Source organism: Carex rostrata, chromosome 14 (genome assembly GCF_964058835.1).
Source record: "Carex rostrata chromosome 14, lpCarRost1.2, whole genome shotgun sequence".
In the NCBI taxonomy this organism is placed as follows: domain Eukaryota; kingdom Viridiplantae; phylum Streptophyta; class Magnoliopsida; order Poales; family Cyperaceae; genus Carex; species Carex rostrata.
This window is the reverse complement of record NC_135931.1, coordinates 1977850-2003306: the sequence shown is the minus strand read 5'-3', so window position 1 is coordinate 2003306 and position 25457 is coordinate 1977850. Positions and strand designations below refer to the sequence as shown.

Genomic DNA, 25457 nt, shown 5'->3' with positions numbered 1-25457 from the left:
TTCAACGTTTTGGACCTCTCAATGATGATTTTCACGATAATTAAAATACTTGGTCTGTCATTAATATTTCTAAGCATAGAAAAATTGACTCACGTGGTCAACAAAAATAAAAATAAATAAAAATCGAGTTTTTCTTTATGAAATCTCCATTCTTATATTATGATACCACAAGTAAAATAAATTTATAACAAATTAACATAAGATATTTTTTTAGAAACGGCATGAATGATGTGAGAATGGACAAATATATGGACCGGATGGATGGTGGAGTAGACGAGCAACAAAGATTTGGTTGAAGTGAGACATAGAAGGCAAAGATAAATGCATATTAATTGTGGAAGAGATGGGACAATAATAATTTGTCTATAGTTTTTACAATTTTTGTTTATCTAAATAAAAAATAATAATTATACATATAGATCAATGATATATTAGACATCACAAGAATTAAAATAGTTATCTTAATGGGTTTACAAAATTTACAGAGAGAATGAAAACTATTAAAATAACTAATACCCATATGTCTCACAATTATACCTACAATCAATATTTTCATTTTAAGATAATGGTACAGACCTACAGCTATTTTCATTTTAATTCAATGTAAATCCAATTTATAAGATAATATCCTCAATATAATTGTGAGACATATGTTGCAGCCTGTTGACTTTCCTTTTGTGAGACATATGTCCATACTAATATTTTTTTTTTCTCCTGAGTTGCAGCCTGTTGACTTTCCTTTTTGCTCATATGTTTGATATATTAAAAACTAAAAATAAAAAATAATATCGAGGCACAAGGATGCAACCGTGCATGGCAAATTGGCAATCTCAGCGTGGAAAAAAAAAAACTAAACTTTGGGTATTTTTCCCTGCTGTTTCCATGAGAACAGATTTCTTCAAAGAAACCAGGTAAAATGAAAGAAAGGCCTGGGTTGGTTTTTCCGCTGGTCCAATGGGCCATCTCTACCTCTATTGTCCTGGTAATTTTTAAAGCCCATTTATTGCATTTTGGTACTAATTATTAAAACCGGCCCGTTTTTAAGTAGGCTATTGGACTCTCAGGCCCTTACATCTCAACAAGTATCCAAAAACCTTCCCGAGAGCTATTTCTATTTTAGGATATGAATGAAATACAAGACCAAAAGAAAAATTAGCTCGCCGCAAATATTTTTTCCATTTAAATTCTGTTTTGATAATCCCAAATAAATAAAAATTGCATTTCGCAATATATCATTTTATATTAACTTTTTTCTTTTGTGGAATTCAAAGAAATATTTATCTTTTTTGCAAATTAGGAATAGAAATTATTTTATTATTCACAGTTCACTGTAACTGGAGATGAATTGTAAAATTTATCAAATTGATGAATATTTTGACTTAACAACGAAACTATTTATTCTTGTTCTCGCATCTATGTTAGCTTTCCCGATAAGGCGATAAGTACTACATGTCTACCGCTACTGAAAAGTTCAAATATTTCTTCATAATCATTTATCATTTAAGAAAAAAAACATTTCAAAGTTAGCCGATTTTAAAATTCAAAACTTAGCAGGTACGTAAAATTTTTTCTGTGTATCTCATAAAAGAGGCACGCAGTTCTAAATGAGTTGAGTTTGAACGAGTTATTTTTAACTTGCGCTTAATTTAGTTAATTTAAATTGGAATGACAATAACGGACTGTAAAAACAACTCTAGTTCAGCCAGGGGCGAAACTAGAAAATTTAAATAGGGGGGGCTAATCTATAAAATGTAATATATGAAAAAAAAAATGTGGCTAGTGGGAAGTGAACCCATGACCTCACACATAACAACTATAACTCAAACCACTAAACTATCAACAAATATTTGTTACTTTGTGAGGGGTGCTAGACTATATAAAAGTTCAAAAAACTCAAAAGTTTAACTAATGTTTAATATACATAATTAAGAATTTTAAAATCATAAGGTGGCTTAGCACCCCCTGATCAATACATGAATCCGCCCCTGAGTTCAGCTCATAGCCAAGTCGAGTTAGCTCAAAACACATTTGTAACTCGTTTGATCCAATCATTTTTTTTATGTACATTTTTACAATTTTGTCATTCTATTTTGAATTACGAATCAGCAAGTGGCAGCAAATGACCTAAGAAGAGTGTACATTGACATATAAACACAAACACAATTTTTTTATGGTGAATTTTTGTGTAATGAGTGAGTTGGGGTACACTCAAATTCAACTTATTAAGGGCCTGTTCGGATGGTTAAAATTTTGTAGGAACGAGTGGGATTTTGGACTCAGTGAGGTAATATTCCCTAATACCGTTCGGAGGCCCATTTTTTTTCCCTTCGTTCCCATGTGTTCTTCCCAAACGCTTTCCCACTCAGTGCAAAATTGTAGGAAAAAAATTATTCAATCGGATTGAATTTGTTTTTTCCCACGACGGTGCGCATCGTGCTCTCTCGTCTCGATTTCAATTTTACTGGTAAAGATCAATAAAATTTTGTATCGGTTTAAAAATGTATCAAGGTTTCACAATAATTTGTAAATTTGAGACTACGCACAACGTCAGTTTCATTGTCTCATTAGATACCATTAATTTAATTATAAATTTCTTTTTTTTGTATTTTATGGTATAATAATTAATAAGTATTATTATATTATTGTTTTAGATATAATTTATTTAATTATAATTTTTTTGTATTTTATGATGCAATAATTAATAAGTATTGTTATAATATTAAGTATTTTAAAAATAAAATAGGTTTTCCCATGACTAATCCCACAATACAACCGAACACATTTTCATATTAATTCCCGTACAAGTCTTGTCGATGGGTTCCCACATTTTTAAAAGTGGGTTCCCATCCCTGTCAATTCCAATCCCGTGTAATCCCGTGACAAACGAACAGGCCCTAATTGAACGAGTCATCCATCTCGATTTGACACTGACTCAAACTGTAAATAATCGAGTTAAAACGAGTGAGTTACAAGTTCATAACTTTTTTTGCAGCCCTACACAGACTAGATAGCAAAATGAACTCTTTTTTAATATGCGCAAACGAGATCTGCGTACTCTTTTTTTTTTTCTTTTGTAAAATCTGTTTGGAGCGGAGCAATCGACGAATAATGATGTGGCCATAATCTATCCTTTTTACTATTCTGTTGCAAATCTAGCGGTACTCTGGTGGGTTGATAAATGTTGAGATTATTGATTTGCTGAGTATGGAGATCAAAATTCCAATCCATGGACATATCATGTGCTTCTTGTGGTGGTGATGTAGTGTTTTTTTTTTTAATGAGATAATTTAAATCCGTTTAAACTATCTTGTAAGTTGAAAAATGATGTATTGGATTTCAATTTACTCGCAAGTTGTTATTCCAAAGCATATGTTATTTTGTCAAGACTCAAGAGATCTATTTTTTATTTTTCTTCATAGGGTACTCTAGGATAGGGAAACGGAGGGAAAAGAAGGGGTGAACGGACTCTGTTTACTTGCTCTGCAACATTAAATTGCAAGAAAGAGATGAGGGGAAGAAAAGAGAGAGAGGTTAACTGTTTTTTTTTTTTTTTTAAGTAAAGGTTTGAAAGCAAGTTATCTAACTATTTAATACCTTTGTAATACAACAAAAGATTTTCTCCATCTAAATTTTGAACTCATAATCTCCCTTATAAATATCATGTGTCTTTGTCACCAAACTAAAGACAAGTTCTTGAAAGAGGTTAACTGTTAATACTATCATCTTCCTTCCTCTCTTTTTTTTTTTTAGAAACATAGCTTAAAAGACACAATGTATCTGTTATTCACCCACCAGAACGCATACAAAAATATAAAATTGGATATGCAAACTAAATGTGCGTATCTCTATCGAACATATGCAGGTTTAGTATGCGTGTCTGTTCAAAAAGTTTACGCATATTTTGTGTTTTGATATTTTTAAAAGCTAATTCTGAATTGGTTTTTTTAAATGCTTGTTAAATAGATCGGCTGAAGAGAAGCCCTGCATGAAAATTCTTTGCTTAAAAATTGTAAAATAGAAATACCAACTTAAATATAAAATTTATGCATTACTCTTTAGCTTAAAACCACCAATCTAAAAGATTAAAAGATCAATCGAGCATGTGGAAATTAAGTTACTAAATTCAGAACCCGTCTCAGTCGAGACAACCTTGCATTAGATTTGATCCATTTAAATAAAAATATAATTTTTAGTCGGTCCATATAAATTTTTAAATAAAAAATACTGAATATTATGATATTTTTATGAAAAAATGATTATTTTCACAATCTAAAAAATTATTATTCTTATGAAAAAATGACTGTTTTCACAACTAAAAAATTATTATTTTTATGAAAAAATGATTATTTTAGTGCGCTAGAAATCGTCCCTTTAAGTGGAAAATTCATTATAAAAATAATATTTGAAAGCCACCATGCGCTTAAATTTGGTAGCGTTTTCCAGAAGATTGTAATTCACCATTCAACTATTGAAATTGAAACTCTTTTCAAGAATGGTTGGTGAATAAAAACTTTGTGATAGAGACTTGCTTTTTTTTTTTTTTGGGTTCAATTAAGATCTCCACTTTAAAAATAAAATTGCCCGTCCGTAGAATTTTTAATATATTTTTTAAAATTATTGGTTGTTCAGGTTTTTTAAAAAAAAAAAAATAATTGATTGTACGAATATATACATCCTTGATGAAAACACTGTTGAAATATGAACACATTGAACAATCAGTACTTACGAGAGATATTTAAAATGATAATATAATAATAAAATCATTAGCATCCTAAACAAACGTAAAATTTAGGAAGTCACTTACTTCTCAACCACAGCAGTGATCATTAGCATTTTTTTTGCTCTTCTTATCGGAATCGTTAACGTCCAATGCAGATGCACATAACTGATCATAATATTTTTGCTCTTCTGAAGTCTTGGATTTTTATGAGTTTTGTACTTGCACTATTTCTCGGTGAGCTTACCACATGATAAATTCTGTCCATTTCCTGGACTAGAGATATAATTGCCACCTAATAAATTCTACACGGATTTCAAAAAATGAAGGTGAGCTTACCCTAGTTCTACTATAAATGCCCTCCCCCCTCCCAAACCCCATCACTTAAACCCGGACACCATGCCAAGCCACAAAGCCTCCCCCGCGCACACCGGACTCCTCACAAAGGCCGCCCAATCTTACCCTGACAAGTGGGCCCTCTCCGCTGGAAAGTATGAAATCTCCCATTTGTGTCTCCAGGAGCTGGACACGGTGCTTCGATCCTCCTGGCGATGATGTGGTATTACCCTTCCCCAACTCAATCAAGGTACATAATGTTTCTATCAATTCTTCGTTACATTTCTGATATATATTGAGGGGGTAACCATATGGTTGATTGAGAATAGTATCTGTATAGGTGCCGACTTACTGACAATAGACCTGAATATCAAAAAGAATCATACATAAGTATTGTATACTATTTTTCTATATCAGATGGTTCTTTGAAACATTTCAATTTGTTATTTTTGTAGTTGGCGATTATGCTTCAAGCAGACTCGAATGGTTATCCTTTAGCACAAGCTGCAGCATCAAAACTTGGCATCACTCAAGTCGCAGTTTCTCTGCCCGACCCGATTGGCCCGGTACACATCTCCGTGCCAACTCTGAACGGTGATTCAACTCATGGCCTGGTTCACGACTTCTTGAATGACCCATCTGATGGGGCGCTGCTCTTTCACAATTCTGGTACCACGAGCCGGCCCAAGGTGATTGCTCTGACCCAGCATAACCTAGTTGCATTGGTGCAAAGCATCCCCGGCCCACAGTGTCCCGGATGACCGACTCTGACTCGACCGTGGTGGTTCTGCCTCTGTTTTATGTGCATGGTCTCCTGGCCGGGCTCCTATCACCTCTTTCTGCTGGCGGATCTGTCACTCTCGCCGGTGAGGTGTGCATACGTGTGGCCAATGAGGGGGCCTTTTTGTTGGGGTGGTTTCACACCGGCCATTTGGAGTACCTGAATGAAGATGGTTATCTGCACCTAGTTGGCCGGGTCAAGGAGCTGATAAACAATGGAGGTAAGTGATTTTTATTAGTCAGAATTTTTTAGATATTTTCATGGACGAATAAATAAATTATTTGTGTGTTATATTTTGTTTTAATATTTTTTACAAACTTATTATTTTTTAGTACAAAACAAACTTGTGCCATAAAGATTTTGATTCCTATTCCAATTCCGATTTCACAATTAAAATGATCCACGATTCCGATTCCGATTTTTTCTTCTATGGATATTTTTCTACACATATTATATCATCAGTCCTTTCTTTACCTTTATATATTTGCTAACAAGCGTAATTAACCTCCAATATTATTGTAATTATATAATGGGATTATGGGACCTCACAATATATAGTTGTTCGGTAAAATTTTCTAATTAAAAAAGAAGTTCAAATAACATATCAACTCTTTTTTTTAGAGGAGCAAGAGAAAAGAAGTTCAATGTAGAACTAGATAGTTCAAAAAAGAATAGTGGGCTTGGAGATCAAACGGTAAATTGAAGGTGGGGCCGTGGGGGGCAATAATTTTCTTATATGATTACTACCTTATTTGGTGAGAATTAAGTTTGACTAGAGAGGAAACGTTTTCTTCTCACATTTCTATTTGTCAACTTGCTATATTTTTAGTTTTTCTTGAAGAGTACATATATAGAAATATCATTTATCAAACTCTTTCCCACAAGCAGTCAATCTCCATCTTCCTTTCTAACCTTTCAATTATACCTCCACGTACAACACACGCAGGCAATTTCCAAGATCACATAACAATAGATGTGGAGCTTGAAGTACCGGCAGTGGACCTTGAAGTCGGTTTTGACAATCAAACTTCTCTGCCAGAAAGCCTTGAACAAAACACAGGCAGCCTTGGAGACATTGCGGACCTTGAAGTCGGCCTTGACAATCAAACTTCTCTGCCAGAAAACTCTGAACAAAACACAGGCAGCCTTGAAGTAATTGCTGATCCCACCTCAGGTCTGAATCGATCAAATGGGATTTGGTATTTGAGGTGTGCTACTGCCCTCAACTTTGTCTCCAATGCAACGGTCGGGGTTTTGTACCTCAGTGAAAAACTTCAGGGGTTCCATGAGACATATCAGGTAATAATTAATTATTATGTTTTGCTTTTCTTTTTTGTTCTTTTGATGTCCCTTCATGTGTACTATTTGTTTTGTTTCATGAGTTCATCATTATTTGTATTATTTATAATTATTTTTAGAGGGCTCTAAGATTTGATCCTGTAATTTATATATATTATGATATTTATTTAAATTTACTTTGCAGAGGGCAGAGCTCATAGCGAGTGTCGGAGTTCCAATTGCTGTGGCAGCGGGTACTTTTGTGGCCAGCATTCTGTTTGCTTCTAATCCAGAGAAATGGAGCAATTGGATCTCAGGAATGTCTATGATCAATGCTGGTATGACTATCGGTGGTCCTCTGTCTTTTAATTGGGTGCGTACGTAAATGATGGATTGAAAACTAGCTAAGATATATATATGTCAACAATCTGCTGAGAGCCTGAGAGGATATATATTTTCATCTATATTTTCCTTCACTTGTGTGTGAGCCTGAGAGGATATTTTCATCTATATATATTTTCCTTCACTTGTGTGTGAGCCTGAGAGGATATTTTCATCTATTTTTCTTCACTTGGGTGTACATAAACTTTTTTTCTATCAATATATTTGTCGGCAACTTTGTTTTGTTTAATATAATTTGCTCATTTATTGTTATACTAATAGTGTTCGCTAATTAATGTTTAATTATAGTTAAAATATATTTATGTTAGATTATATTTAAATGCTATATGTTCTATGAACATTGTTATAATGCGGAGGAGGGATCCACTTAACACCTTTGTTGTGGTATCCGATTACATCTTATATTTTTAAAGTTTTTAAAATTCAAACAGTCGATTCAAATCGTTCGACATGATGGATATATTAAAATTTACTAGCAGGTCAAATTTTACATTTTTTTTTGAATATTTTTACAATTTATTAAGTATTTTACATATAAATGCATGGTTGTACATGGTAAAAAAAAGTACACTTCTGTTGCAATGCACAAAGAAGCAAATGCGGATTAGTGCTCATTGAAATGACTTCTAAGTAGGTGGCTTCGTCTATATATTGATTAGATTAAAAATAAAAAATTACCATCTCCGAAAAAAAATGCAGCAACAATAATTTGAATTTTATTTCCGTATAAACGCGGCTATACCTAAATGCCAAAGCAGAGTTTGAATTTTTTTTTTTTTTTTTTTTTTTGTGAGTAAAGGTTGGGGCCTTGGAGTAGGTCAAGCCATGCATAAAGCATAGGTTGATTGGTTACATGTTATTACGTGTAACCAATAAGGGCCAAGTCCTTATTTTTAATTATATTAACCTTGAGTGGAACGTATGATGAAATAAATAATAGAGGGTTTGAAACATTTAGAAGACAAGAAGCAATAAACGAAAAATATGTACAACTAAGATCATTTTAGTTGCTAGAGCCACACCATAAAAAATACAAAAAAAATAGGTTGGACTTGATTTTATTTTATTTTTCCATAATTTTGTACTAGTGAGGAAGAAAATATTGAAAATATAATCAAAACTATTTCCAATAAAAATAATTACTTGACGAACTTGATAGAAGTTTATTTTAAACATACTTAAAATATTATGAAATTTTAAGATCTATAAAAACAAGGGGCTGTTAGATAGAAGTTGATAGAAGTTTATTTTCAATCAAGATCTCTGGATACCACGTAGAACGAACACGACAACAAGGGTGGGTCCGCATAAGAGGTCAAGACGTTAAGTTGGTTAATTGTTGAAGAGAAGCCTGTTTGTCTACATCTTTTAATATAGCGGCTTAGAAAAAATGGTGATCTCCATTCCCTACAGGGTCTCCTACACGAGTAAAGAATTATAGAATCCATTATAATACCAATGCTGCTTAAAATAATAAGTGGGCATTGATCGTTTGTGGTCTCTTTTATGCAGAATTGTGTTGTACATTTTTTATCCGTCAAATATAAATATAAATATAAATATAAATATAAATATATAAATTATCTAGTACGTGTTGTATTAATAAAAGGATTGCAAGTTATGAAAACCTTGAATCTACAATTTCACCCCCCAACCTTAATTACATGTCCAGCTTCCGTATCAACAGATGCACCATTGAAGTGTTCAACCATAGAAAATCATTCACAAATTCGGTTTGAATTATGGGATCAGATTCCAAATTCCCGACCACCTTTGCTCGTGCAGAATTCACGCTTAATTAACTTCAGTCCCGACTCCCGAGGAACATTTTGATAAACCATAATTAAGAAAATGTTTTTTTACTGATCCAGTATTATTGTTTTTTTTTTTCAAAATCAGAAGGACCGGAGCGCTCCTCCGGTCTCAAATTTTGCCTTTTCTCAAGACCGGAGGAGCCCTCCGGTCTTAACAATTTTTCACCTTTTTTCACCTTTTTGATTGATAGTGGTGCGGCGGATCGTGCAGCGACTCATTTTTTTTCTCACCAAAAACCAGAACCAAAAACAAGAAGGACCGGAGCGCTCCTCCGGTCTCAAATTTTGCCTTTTCTCAAGACCGGAGGGCTCCTCCGGTCTTAACAATTTCTCACCAATTTTTTTTTTTTTGGGTGCGTCGGTGCGGCAACTGTGCAGCAAAATCTGGGACTGCTTAATAGAAAAAATTTGTAGCTATTCTGACCTTTGCCCATTAATCATTAAAACTGTACTTATCTGTAATATTTTTGTATAGAGAAGTTATGTTTTCTGAAAACTAGACTTCCATACCTTTAATTTGGTATAAAGTATATCAAAATCCATGTAGCGGTTTTCTCTAAATCGAACTTTTAATCTGCTCAAAAGCTGGGACTGCTTAATAGATTAGTACATGCAAATTACTACAATTACTACAAAAATCACTTATTCTACAATTACTACATAATTAATTTATTTATACTACATGCAAATTACATACAAATAAATCAGTACATGCAAATAAATTACTACATAAATCATTTATTTATACTACAACTACTACATAAATCATTCATACAACTATACACATAAACTATTTTGTTATACTAATTGCAAATAAATTACTACATAAATCAATTTTATACTATAATTACAACATAAATAATTTATTTATACTACAATTACTACATAAATCATTTATACATAAACCATTTATACTACTAAAAAAAAATACACATAAACCAACCATTTATACTACTACAAAAAATACACATAAATCATTTATACCACAAAAAGATAAAATTACACATGAACTATTTATTTATACTACAATTATTACATAAACTATTTATTCTAACCATTTATTCATAATTTCAGATTATTTATTAAAAATAAAAGAATGAAATACATACCGAACGAAACTTGTAGATCTGAAGCTTTTCTTGTTCTTCTCTCAAAAATACACAAATCTATATAATTAGAATTAAAATTAGATTAATTTGAAGAGTTCAAAAAAAAAAATGGTGAAAGAACGGTGCGAGAAGAAGGAAGAAGAAGAAAATGAAAATGGGGGAGACAGAGACAGAGACGAAAACAGATAACACCTGACCTAAACGCTAAATAAAGTATTAAAAAAAAATAATTAAGACCGGACCAATCTGGACCATTCCTTTAACTTCGCACCTATCTCAAAGCACAAATAATATTGGGCCCCTGCAAAATCCAGAATAGGCACCGGCTGAGAGTAAATCTCAAACCATAAAGTGAAAGGAATCTTTTACGCGTAAATTAGTTAAGACCGGACCGGCCCTCCGGTCTTGTATTAATTTTTGGAGAGACCGGACCGGCCATCTGGTCTTGATTTGTTTAGAATTTTTGGGATTTTCTGTGTCGCCTGAATTGTAATGCAATTCTAACGGCCAAAACCGATTAAAATTTTGGGAGACCGGAGGGCTCCTCCGGTCTTGAGTAAAGAAAAATTTTAAGACCGGAGCGCTCCTCCGGTCCTTCTGGTTTTTGAAAAAAAAAAAAGCAATCATGCTGGATCAGTAAAAAACATTTTCTTAATTATGGTTTATCAAAAAAATCCGACTCCCGACCACCAATGAAGTCACTATTAACTTCAGTCCAAATTTCTGACAGAGACATTATTGAAATATAATTAATTAATGCAAAATGATTATTGACTTATTGTCGCTTGTTTTTATGAACAGTCTCCAATATTCAAATTCCAAATTCCATTTATCGGCTTATGAAAAACTGGCGTTTTATTTGTGAACAACCCATTAATTAGTTGCTTAATTTGGACCTTTTCTTTATGAGATGAATGACTGATTAACGGGCCTATAAAACAGGTTAATTAAATATTGATAGTATTTATCATATTATGTGTTGCACCCTTTAATTATATTAAATTTTAAAACAAACTGATTATTTAAATAATTAATTTAGATATCGAATCCAACAGCAATGTGAATACGATCCATCTCAAATTCTCAATCACCTGCGTGGAAGTACGATCCATTTCGCAATCCATATTTCAATTAATTCACAGAATTAAGGAGACAAAATATACTAAATTGCAACCCAAGTCTGTAGTCTCTACTTTCCCTGTTAACACATGCATGTAACATTACACCGATTTTCTCAAGCCATATGCAAGTAGGACCCACGAAGGAAAAGGAAGAGTGTTCCATTTTGCATTCCTGGTGCAACACGCCACTGTAAGATTCCGTTATCGCATTTGTTTTGTTTAATATCAAGGGTTTAGACTTTTATTGACAAATATTTTCCAACCAAATACAGAATCCTATTGCAACACGGTGAGCTAATTATCTTTTAAATAGATGAGTTTTCATTTTGCACAATTTCACATGAGCGATCATGAAATTGTGTGTTATAGTTACAATTAGTTCTTTAAACAATAAACATAGTTTCCAATAAAATAAAAAAGAACCTCGCCTAGCATCCGCGTAGAGGCAATAGCTTAATTGATTATCTTTCTATTTTATTATCTCTTCCTTCCATTTATCGTTTTATGAAAAACTGGCGTTTTATTTGTGAACAGCCCATTAGTTGCTTTGGGCCTTCTTCTTTGTGAGGTGAATAACTGATTAACGGGCCTATAAAACAGGTGGATATGAGCTAGCTAGCTAGCGTTAGCAATGGATTATGGTTATGCAATTCAGTCAGATAAATATTTAAAGAGGCCCATTTAATGTGATCGGAGTTCATTAAATTCGGATGCAACATATTTATTTATAGAGTGAGTCTATGGTACTATGCATATTACGATTTGTTACCGTGCTACGGCTCTATTTTTGAGTTTTCAAATCTTAACGGTTAATCCAAACCGTTCATCTTGTTCTCCATATTAATATGTGTTTTGAGACCAAATTTAAGATTTTTTGAAATTTTTTTACTATTTTTTTAGATTTATTAAAAATCACTGTTTTCTAAATATCTAAAAAAATAGTAAATTTTTTTTTAAAAATGTAAAATTTGGTCTCCAAACACATATTAATATGGAGAACAAGATGAACGGTTCGGATCGACCGTTAGGATTTGAAAACTCGAATATAGAGCCGTAGCACGGTAACAACCTGTGATATGCATAGTAACATAGCCTCACTCTTTATTTATATTATGAGAAACTTATAAGAGACTTATTAATGGTTAGGTTCAAGATACGGTCAAGCTTATCCATCTTTAAATTTATTTATTTTTTATTTAGTTTAAAATAATTTGTTTATTTATTGTTATACTAATTAATAATATTGTCTAATGAATGTTCTTATTATTAGTTAAAATATGCTGTATTATTAGATTATATAAATCCTATTCTATGAACATGTTATTTTGAGACTCTGATTGAGTACTTTATTGATGTCAATAATGTTGTTTTCAAAAAATTTAATTGCAAAATTTACATGCATATTTTTATACAAAGAGCAAAAAAAAAGCAACAATTGCAGGAGATCGGATAAAGAATTCTCCTTTCTCCCCTTATGGAGTACACTCTTAAGAAAAAAAAAAAATAGATGTTTTGAATCTTGACAAAATAACAGATACTTTGCAAGAACAACTTGTGAGTAATTTGAAATTCAATGCACTCTTTTTCAACTTACAAGATAGTTAAAACGGATTTTAATTATCTCATAAAAGAAAAAAGAAAAAAACACTACAACACCACCACCACAAGCAGCACATGATATTCAATGGATTAGAATTTTGATCTCAACATTTATCAACCTGCAAGAGTGCCGCTAGATTTGCAACACGATAGTAAAAACTATAGATTATGGCCACATCATTATTCGAGAAGTTGTCGATTGCTTCTTCTCCAAGCAGATTCTACAAAAGAAAGAAAAATATTAGCATATCTCGTATGCGCATCTTCGCTGATCCATTTTGTGTAGAGCTCTAAAATGAGTTATGAACTCGTAACTAGCTCACAGTAACTCGATCATTTACAGTTCGAGTTAGTTTCAACTCGAGATGGCTGACTTGTTTAATTAATAAGCTGAATTTGAGCATACTCTCATTTGCTCATTATCAACTCCAGTTACACAAAAATTCACCACAATAGATCCCAGACCCTCTAACCTCCATTCTAATTGACTATTGAGTTACACAAAAATTCGGCATAAAAAAAGGTTCCGAGTTTGTGCTTATATGCTAATGTACACTCTTCTTAAGCTATTCGCTGCTACTAATTGATTGGTAATTCAAATTTGTAGTGGATAGAATGACAAAACAGTAAAAGTGTACATAAAAAATAATGACTGGATCAAATGAGTTACAAACGAGTTTTGACCCAACTCGACTCGGTAATGAGTTGAATTCGAATTACATTTACAGCTTGTTATAGTTATTACAACTTGAATTGACTCGCTCATTAACTAAATGAATTGAGCATAAATTAGAAGTAAAATCGCTCAAACTCATTAGAGCTGCGCGCCTCTTTTCTGAGATACATAGATGTACCTGCTAGGTTTTGAATTTTTTTTAAAAGATCGGCTAACTTTGAATTTTTTTTTTTTTCTTAAATGCTAACAAAGAAATATTTGAACTTTTCCGTAGCGGTAGACATGTAGTTATCGGAATTCGAATCCAGTGAAGGGTTTTAAATTGGGACTGTCTGATTCGAATCCGAGATAATCTATTCGAAGTGGAGCACACACATTTCGAAAGATGAATTCGAATTGGATTGTTCCAATCCAAAAATTCAAAGATTTGATTACTTTAGGGATCCGGACCCTAAATATCGGGGATCTAAAGCTAAATGTGAGAACAAGAATAAATAGCTTCGTTGTTAAGTCCGAATATTCATGAATTTTATAATTTTTACAATTTATCTCCAGTTACAGTGAACTACGAATAATAAAATAATTGCTACTCCTAATTTTCAAAAAAATATATATATAGATATTTCCTTGAAGTCCACAAAAGAAAAAATATTTCATTCATACCCTAAAATAAAAATAGCTCTCGGGAAGGTTTTTGGATACTTGGTAAGATGTTAGGGCCTGAGAGTCCAATAGCCTACTTAAAAACGGGCCGGTTTCAATAATTGGTTCAAAGATGCAATAAATGGGCTTTGTAAATTAGCAGGACAATAGAGGTAGAGATGGCCTATTGGGCCAGCAGAAAAACCCACCCAGGCCTTTCTTTGATTTTACCAGGCTTCTTTGAAGAAATCTGTTCTCATGGAAACAGCGGGGAAAAGAAAAATGGGCTCATGGGAACAACAGGGAAAAATACCCAAAGTTTAATTGTTTTTTTCCACGCTGAGACTGCCTCGATATTATTTTTTATTTTTATTTTTTAATATATCTAACAGTCCTATATTTACCAAACATATGAGCAAAAAGAAAAGTCAACAGGCTGCAACACAGGAGGAAAAAAAAATATATTATCAGATAAACAAAAATAGTGGCCTACATGCTTCAGTTGACAATTAGAAAAACAGCAAAAGACAAATGAGAAAAATAATCAACAAAGTACAAACATGAAGGTCTAATAATTTTTTTCTAGGTTAAGTTTCTATTTTGACGTTTAACAAAATATGCTTAGTATCAATATCACATAGTTTGCTTTTAGTATCACATCATAAAGAAAAAGGTTAATTGTAAAAAAGAAAAAGAAAACTCCAATTTCCTAATAAATTTTCAATGTAATTGCCGAACACCTTTACATTAAGTTTTTCATTGATTAAAAAATCTTAAAATTTCACAAATTAAAATTTTTATTCTCATGAAAATTTCTATTGCCGAACATTTCATAAATGTTAAAAAAAAAAGGAGGTAGAGTGAGAAGAAAATCAAGGAATACCCATATTTGTGAGAATTCCTATCACGTAAGGTAACATAATATTTCTGTTTGGATCTGGACCGTCCAATCAAAATCTGCATGTAAGGTAACATAAAATTTGCATTCCACCTCCAGCAAAATTGGTTCAGATTCCGATCAGACGGCCGTGATCCAAACAGAAATATTATGTTATCTCAGAGGATATGGACAAGATGTCTGATAATGAGAGGTAGCACCACCGAAGAAAAGCCAGGATGGACTTCTTCAGTGATATTCAAAATAGATTTGCTTGTTTGGAGGTTTTCAGCTATTTTTATGCAGGTGTTATGTTAGCACTTTGGTTGCTTTAATTCCTGTAATAAGAGACTTATGTGAAAACCTCACATTGGTACTTTGTGTTGTTGTTTTTCTGTTACTGGTACATGTGGTACCAGAGGATCTCTGAGTAAGTAGTTAGAACTGGTTTGTGTTTGATTGGCTCGATTGGTCTATGATGCTAAAGTGGTGGGGACAGAATTTAGTAGTTCGTTTTGCTCCCGTACCAGTTACTGGTACAGTTAAGGTGAAACAACATTGTTCAAATCGATGATGTGTTTGTGTGCTGCTGACCAACATAGTCAGGGTTTTTCTTAGGCAAGGGGTTTATATTGATTGCTGAGATAAATCTTATGATCCTGTAATACAATTGTCTGGTTTTATTATATTATATGGGTTTTCAAGCTTTTTTAATATATATAGAGAGAGAGAGTAGAACTAAGGTCTACTACCAAGCAATTTCAAAAAAAGAGTAGAACTAGGATGTTCTTAAGCTCACCAAGGTGTTCGGGAGCTTAACTCCAAAACCTATTAGATTAGCTTCAAACAATAAATCCAAACCGTTGAAACCGATTTAATTCATGAGTGATGAATTTACATGTAAAGTTTTTAGAATTTCGAATTAATTTTGTATAAAGTCAAATGGTCAAAAAAGTGTTAACAAAATGAATGCACTAAAATTAATTTATAAACCTTCTAATTTTGACCGCTTGACTTTATCCTAAAATAATTCAAAAACTTAAAATCTTTGCATGTAAATTCAGCACTTGTGAAGTAAATGGATTTCAACAGTTTAGTTTTGTTGTTTGAAACTGATATAATATTTTTTGGAATTAAGCTCACCAAACACCTTGGTGAGCTTAAGAACACCCTAGTTTCACTCATATATATATATATATATATAGGAGTTAGCTATGGTGGTACGCGTAGCACAGAGGGCCTTTGTGCAACGACTCAATATTTGAGTTTTCTTAAGCTCACCAATGTGTTAAACTTTACTCATATATATATATATATGAGTAAAGTTTACTCAAATATTGTTTCTTAAGAATAAGCTTTACTCATAGAGATTTATCACTCATAATATTACAACTTTTGGTTCTCTTGATAACAAGTTTCTCTCTGTCCTTGATTAGACCTTAGCCTACATATTATGATATATTGCTCATATTGCTTAAAATTTTAGCATTTTGCAACAGAGAAAGATCTTTATCGGTGGTTAAAATTCTTGCACAAAGATATTAATAGAATTTATCAGAGACGGCAAATGAAGCACTTTGCTTGTTAGTATTAATAGAATTTAACAGAATGAAACTAGAATTCCCAGTGAATTTAACAGCCATCAATTAAGGTGAAAATCAGCAAAATTCCATTAAACTGAAAGTTTCATCTCAATTGAATCCATTTGACTGGTTTAAGGAACATAATCAATTCTCTCTCACGGCATGCTTCGGACATTCGGAGAAGGTGAATGGAAAGAAATGAAGGAAACAGAAGGAAGAAGTACATTGTATCTTGCTTTTAAGTTTTAAAAACAAATAGAGAAAAAATAAAATAAAATTTTAAAAATGATTCTCTTCCAATTTAAAAAAGTGTGTCAAAATTTACCTTCTCCCTATTCTGTTTTTCGAATTATTCACAAATTTTACGGAGCTTTCCCGAATTTTACGATTTTTTTTTCTCGAATTATTCGTGAAATTCTATTTGCTCTCTTATGAGACTAAGTTCTCCGGTCCGAACTCAATGTATAATTCCGAATTATTTACAAATCATGAATATTTGAACCTACCGAACCTTTCCTGAATCATTAAGTTGTCACTGTGATCATTAGTATTAAAATTGCTTTAGTACCTACTATATGTTATATTTACTTTTTACAGTAATAATTTATATATAAGAATCTTATGGTCAAATAATTTTCTTTGCAAAACTTTAGAAACATACACAATAAAAAAAGAATAATTATTTCAATCCCCACACTCCAATACCCGCATTGTACCCCTATCTCTTAAACAGATTTTAACTTCCCATAAATTAACTTAACTAACTAGTTTAATTAAATTTATTTACAACACTGTGATCTTCCAAGTTTAATTAAATTCATAGATATAAATACTTGGAAGATAATAAATTAATACTTGCAAATTAAGATATTAATACTTGCATGTCTAACTTGATATAACTATATAGAAGGACCACTCAAACTACATGGGAGAAGAATCATACACGTTTTTAGAGGTGAGTTTTTTTTTCAATATCTTTCACATTTCTCATGTTTTATGAGGATTTTGGGAATCTAAAACCATGAACATATTCTACGCAATTTTATCTTTCAAATGAGATTCATAATGACGTACTTTCATATTTATCATCACACAAGTATTTATACCTCATTGTGCAAGTATTTATACCTCATCGTACAAGTATTAAATATTTTATCTCTAATCGTGGACCCCGCATCTCCGCATCACATTTCTCTAATCGTCCCTGCGTCAATCTTTCTCTAACAAAAATAGTTGATCACATAGATATAAATACTTTCATGCATAGGTATAAATACTTGTAATACTTGATATTAATACTTTTAAATGTCAGCAGTGTCATATGTGAAAAATACTAGGTATAAATACTTAAATAACGAGGTATAAATACTTGTGTGATGACGAGCTCGAAAGTATGTTATCATGGATCTTATTTGAAAGATAAAATTGCATAGAAGACGTTCGTGGTTTTAGATTCGCAAAATTCCTTATAAATCATGAAAAATATGAATGAGATTAAATAAATAAAATTGGGGAGATAATGGAGATGAGAGTGCGGGTAATCATATCACGTCCCATAAAAAAAATAGCACGATTAATTGCGGAAAGTTTGTACAGAAAATAGATACAAACTAGTTACTTATTCCCTGTCAAATTAGGTATCACATCTCAGAGAAATAGCTCACATCATATTGATTTAAGTGGATGCGAAATATGGAAGTCTCGTCTTAGAAGCCACCAGGATTAGGAACTTGCCAAAAGTGTGGCTTGAGTGCTTGCGTTAGCATTGCCATTAAACGAAAAATCTGGTGGATTTTTATCAGAAAACAATTCTGTGCAAATTTAACGCGCCAAAATTCAATACCATAAACAGACAAACCTCAATCAAGGCAAGGGTAACTATTTCAGTCAAAACATCTAACATGCAATACCCATCAGAAAGTAACTCTTTGTCCTCATTCCCTCTTTACAATTAGTGCTAATCTCTTCTACCCAACCCCCCTACCCCATCAGACAAACTACACATTTCCTAATCAGCTAATTGATCAACCCCCTTCCTACCCGCAAACCCCACCTAATCACATAATTTTAATCTTAATCTTCCCTCATTTCACAATCAATATTCAAAATTTATCTCAAACAAAAAAAATACAAAAATCTAAACTGAAACATCACCTCCATGATGATACTGTAAGCAATTTCTTCCCATCCCAAGCTAGAGAAAGAAAACCAGGATGTGAATCCACAAGAGAATACTTTGAACTGTAGTCATAGTTCCAAAGTAGCAACTTAGCCTGACTGATAGCATAATTGCTGAATTGAACTGGCTCGAAACCAGATCCCTCCATCTGAGCCATCCATTCCCTGCTCTCTTCCATCCTATCCGTCCGTTCAATCCCTTCAGCAAGGCCAACTGCCCTTAATATTCTATTACCAAATATCACCCGCTCAACCTCAACCCTGTCTGGCGAATCCCGTGCCATGGCTGGTTCAATTGACTCAAAGACAGAACAGTAGTAACTCAATGCATTTGCAAAGCGATTCACATATCCAACACGGTTCAAATTAGCCTCATACTCACCCAAAGTGACCACTTCTGGGTTGAGGGATTTTGCAAGCCGCAACACAGATTGGACTTGCTCCATGGAGTCACCTAGCAAGTGGTACAGATGAAGCATGAAGTTGACTGCAACAGACTCATCCGGGTCAACCCACAAATCTGACCCGGTCAATTTATCAACTGGGGTCAGAACGGGAATAAACTCGAAATTTAACTCTAATATCTCGGCAAATTCACGGAGCCGATTACCAGTTGCAGTAAGCGATTTGATTGGAGATGAACCAAGTAAAGGGGATGGTATACCTGATATACGAACTCGGGTCGGTTTCCCACCGGGCCGGGTGGCAAGTGCTTGTAAGAATGCAGCCCATTGGACTCCTTGAATAACCCCAAAATCAACAATATGAATCTGGTTTGCAGATTCGGTAGCCTCCAATATTGCTTGGTTGGCCGTCAGATGGGCAAACTTGGAGTAGGGGCAAGCATCGTTTAGGTTTTTGTAACATATTGTAAACTCTTCACTGGATGAAGAAGGGGGAGGAGGGGAGGCTGTTGAGATGAGACGAATTGACAAAGCCTCAGTGAAATAGAATGCAACTCGTTGGATTGGATCACCAAGCTTCGAAAGCAGTGGTCTTATCTTAGCAAGGGTTTTGATTGCAAGATCCGGATTTGAACCAACAAGCCGGGCACAGTCTAACAGGGTTTTCAAAACTGGGTGAGAGGAGGTTGATGAAGAGAGGGACTGTGAAGAGCAAGAAACTGCAGCCTTTGAATTAGGCTCGGGATCAGGTTCGGGTTCAGGTTCTTTATCAGACTTACCTGGTTGTGGCAGCGGATCGACAGTCAGAATATCACCCTGTGGCATGATGAGGCGGTCGAGATCAGTGGATGAAGGCGGGTCAACAAATAGTGGGGGGAGGTCACCTGATCCAATAAGACTGTCCATCCACTCATCCGAGTCGAAATCATCAGAGAGCTTGAAAGGCTGAGGCGGAGGAAAGGAGAAGGGGTCCGAGAAGGCGGATGAGAAGGAGGTCTGGTGGTCAGGTGGAACAACCCAAGAGACAGAGGCGGTTGAAGACTGGATCTGGTGTAGCTGCTCTTGCTGTTGCCTCTGGTGTTGTTGCTGCTGCTGCGCGATCACTTGCTGTGCGATCGCCATTAGATTGCCACTGTCCGTGCACATGAATGCCATTGGTACGGCCTTTCCCTACCTTCCCGCTTCAGCTCCCTTTCACGCTCTCAGGTGTTTGTTCGAGAGAGGATCAAGGTTGAGGGGGTAGGTGAGAGATTGCGGGAAAAAGACAAACAAAGCACTAGTAATTGCTAGAGAGGGAAAAGGAAAAAGGGGGGAGGCTGAAGAGAGCGGTAGGGGATTTAAAACCCCAAAGATGAAGAGGTGGGAGGGAGAGGAGAACAGTGGAGACTGGAGACAGGGAGAGTGGTTATTTTGAGTGAAAAGTCGGAAATGTCCCTGCGTACTCTACTCAGCTCACTGTTCTCGTACTTCCTGGATTCTCTGCTACAACAAATATTATACGGAATCCGTTACAAGTCGCTAATAAATGAGTTCACTATCTGTGGGGCCCAAAATTCAGATGAAAGAACACAGCTATCTCTAAAGTATGTGTAACAGAAGATTTGGGTCCTTCCGGGCTTCCAGCGCGCAGCTAATGTGTGCACAACGGTAAAATTTATCTGGCGAATGGATGTACGGTATAGTCGTCGTATATAGAGATAAATACTATGAACGGACAGTAGGTGGAATACGGCGATGACTGTAAAGAAGTCGATGAATCAGTCGACAGAGCCTGTACACTGTACATCACAGTGACTGATCGTTTTTTAGCCTACAGTACGGTTTTTTTTTTTTTGTGATGGTGCGAATTTTCAGTAGAATCCCCTGTAGACTGTAGCAGTGGAAAAGTGGTTTTATTCAATCTCAGGAGCTTTATGTAAGCTTTTGATAGTTCCATTCATTATAAAAGCTGTTTTTCCACTCCACGTTTGTGCAGCATGCCATCCAAAATTTTGTTACTTGTAAAATATACATAAATTTTCTTAATACAAAAATTACAGTAAATAAATAATGTGCATGTTAACTTTTAGAAGCAGTGTTGTAAAATACGTCCATTTAGATTGATTAATTAGCTGATTAGTTGTTGGGGGTGATCAAACCGTTATGAATTTTCTCGATTAATCGGACGATTATTTTCGAATATGACCGATTATTTCTGATTATTTTTTATTAATCGCTTGACAGTACCTTATCCGTCTGACAACCACAAATCGTTATTTACATACACGTATAAGTACTAGCAAGGTATGTTTAGACACGGATATAGTACAGGTTTCATATACTTTTTTTTTTTTTTTGTTATACTTTAGAAATATTTTTTCAAATTATATCAAAACAGAAATATTACATGCATTAAGAAAATAGCTGAAATTTACAACAAAAATAAAATATAATTGATTTATTTTACCGATTTGTTTGGATAAATTTACAGCTATTTCGACATTAGCGCATATTTATAAAATAACAACTTTCAAGATATTAAAAAAAAACAAAAATCATCACAATGCGTCTAATTACCAGCACGACACGTTGTACCAGATTTTCTTGTGTCGTCTGGAATATGAATTCGATCACTACTATATATGTGCATGGCACAATGCAACGCGTCTAAAAATTTCAACAGAAATATTAACACAGCACGAATTCATTCCAGACACATTAAAACACGATACGATACAGCCGTACGTAATATCCTAATTGCACGTGTTATATCGGTTCATTAAGTTTGTTTATACATTTGATACTTTGAAACAAGAAAATTAAATATTTGGTTCCTTAGATTAACTAAACTCTCAATGCCACTACATTGAAATCACTTGAAACAATATGATAGTTACTATTTGTGAAAGTAAAAAATGACTATATATTGTCTAAAATACACCTATAAAAATCGTTATTTACTAATGCATCGGTATTACTATCAAAAGTATTTATAAAGATGCCGTTAAAAAAAAACACTTTTACTCTTGCGAAAAGTGACATATTTTTTTAAGTAAATTTTGAAAACAAAAACCCCTAACATAACCCTACTTTACGATATGCATGCAGTTGGGCCATTGTATATTACGAGAATAGTATGCAGACGACCGACATATCTCTTCTTTCTCATTATTATGGATGTAGATGTCTTTATTTTTTAATTTTATTCATCTTTTTGATGTTTTTTATGTGTAGATGGTTCAAATTTACTTAGGCGCGTATTGGTCGCACTTATTTGATTGTCAGATACTCGATTTTCAAATTGGTCATGATTTCTTTTCATTTTTTGAATATTATTTAAGAAACATTTATATAATTGATTGGTTGTATTTTCATTTCATTCCATCTTTTCATATCATTTAAGAAATGTTATTTTGTCATTTAATAATCTCATTTAAATAAATATGAATTTAATATATATTTCAAATTAATATATATAATACACCACATTTGTTGTCATAATTATTTATTTAAATAAGTAGAATCTTATCAACATAAAACACGTTAATAATTAATATTGGCAAGTTATTGTTGTTGTAAGCAATCTTCTGTGTTTTTTGACTAATTTGCAAAACATATAAACATTGAATTTTACAGTTTCTTTGTTTGAGATGTATGCAAGTACATATCATGACAAGTTCTACAATATATATAATATAATACATGATCCACGTGAGCTATAACAAATGATTTGATACATGATGATATGATGGTTGATTCACACGAACTATTTGGAATGTCGGATATTGATGAGATGCAGAATTATGAAAATTATGAAGATTATGGGAATCAAGATCATGAAGATTATAAAGATCACACTTTATTATTTTTAATTTATATAAAAAAAAAATATGGTAAAGTAGATATGAGATTGTAACCGTCTGAGTCTAGCCGTATATGGAATATTTGAAAAGATCAAAAGATCGATGTGCTCAAATTTATGCTGGTAAAAATTGAGATCCAACAGCCACAATCAGGGCAGCCTCGATCGACCATGCATGCATGTTCATGACCACAGATGCATGTCGTCTCCTATATATATATATATGAGTGAATGCTATGTCAACACCGTTCCAAACATAGGCTCAACTGTTTGGCGATTATTGCAGTTGAGGGCTTGAGGCACTGGGAATCTCAATTTTTTTGTTAACAGCTGCCTTTGGTATTAATAGAAGAATTAAAAGATCAGACAATTTTTTTTGTTATTTTCGAAAATAGAAGAATCCAAAACTTGAGTCAGATCTTTTAATTTTATTTATTTAACCTGCCGTCTCTTACGTAAGAAAATATTATATTAATCATCCAAAAAAAAACGACCGACTCTCCAAAACACGTTATAATTATTAAAAAAAATTTTTAAAAAAATACTTGCTTATTTCACGACGAAGAGATTCATTCCCAATGCAGATGCGTGGGTCCCAAGTCCTCGAAAGCCGAATGAAAACTCGGCCCGTTAGGTAAAGTGGATGACAAGTGTGGCCCACAGAGACAGATGGATTGGACTGCGGTGTGGGCCAAGGAGAGACAAGAGAAGAAAAGCGTCCGTGCCTCTTTCTCCACGCCAAACAAAGCGTTCGCATGACGTGTCGTCTCCACGTGAAACTTAAACCCCTACCTGCAGACAGCAGCTCTGGGCCCAGGCTCACCTTCCCAGATTGGAAGTCATCTCAACCTCAAGTTATGTAATGGAAATATGGAATCACCTTCTTCTTGGTTTTTTTATTTTTTTACATGCAGTAAATAATCAATTCACTTTGTTTTTTTTTTTTTTTTGATGGGAAAGCCCGTAGGCGAATCAATTCACTTTGTAATGCTTCTTGTCGACACGCGACACGCGGCATTGGCTTAAAGGTTCCAAGTACATCAGTACTGTCCACACGCGACACGTGGAATTGACTATTTTAAGTTTTTAGAAGTGTGATAATTACATCTCGGATTTACCAATTTACGGTTTAATTATTATAAATCAATCAAAAGTTACGTATTTGTTGAACTGATTTCACTCTTTTCGTACTCGTATAAATTACTTTGGTTGAACTAAATAGAATTAGAGTAGAACTAGGGTGTTCTTAAGTTCACTAACTCTCTTGATGAACTCAAGTCTAAAATCCGTGGATTCGGTTTCAAACAACAAATTCAAATATTGAAATCCGTCTACTTTACAAGTAATACGTCTACACGTATAACATTTTAATTTTAAAATTAATTTTGAATAGAGTCATGTGGTCAAAAACTATTTTTTAAATGAATGCATTAAAATTAATTTATTAACCTTCTAATTTTGACCGCTTGACTTACACTAAATTAATTGGAATGTTTAATTTTTTTTCACGTGTAGACGCATTACTCGTAAAGTACGTGCATTTCAACGGTTCGGATTCGTCGCTTCTATATGATGGATTTTAGACTTGAGTTCACGAAAGAGCTTGTTGAACTTAAGAACACCCTAGTTCTACGAGTTCGAATCTGCTGTAATTTCGGGAGTAATTACAGAACCCTGAAATTCCAATATCAACTGTCAATTTTTTTCGTGCACAGATCTCAAAAACATTATAAAAAAAATAAGTTTTCATGTACACATTTTGAGAAAGACTAATGGTTGGGATCGGAATTACACGGTCATGAAATTCCTGGAGAATTACAGCAGATTTATTTTCTAGTTCTACTCATAGAATTATATCCTCTGCACATACCATTTCTATATAAAAATTGGGATGGTGAATGGGTATTCCCTCACTATCGGTTACCTGAGTAAGAGTGTTAATTATACCCGAGTCGGGTATACCCTGCCCTGCCCGCCCGTGCCAGCTGCCCGGGGGTATCCGTGTCCGAGCCCGGGTATGGGTCGGGTAAACGGGTATGCGGGTACGGGCAAAAACCGGACCGGACCCTATTTTTTTTGACAAATACCCGACCCTACTC

At 33.8% G+C, this 25457-nt stretch overlaps 1 protein-coding gene across 1 annotated transcript; it reads right to left on the bottom strand.

Moving 5' to 3' along the window:
- Nucleotides 1–18832: 18832 nt before the first annotated feature.
- Nucleotides 18833–20890, bottom strand: LOC144565484 (scarecrow-like protein 4). Its single transcript, XM_078315251.1, has one exon. It carries the CDS (start codon nt 20670–20672, stop codon nt 19086–19088), a length of 1587 nt encoding a protein of 528 aa, XP_078171377.1. The 5' UTR covers nt 20673–20890; the 3' UTR covers nt 18833–19085.
- Nucleotides 20891–25457: the final 4567 nt, after the last annotated feature.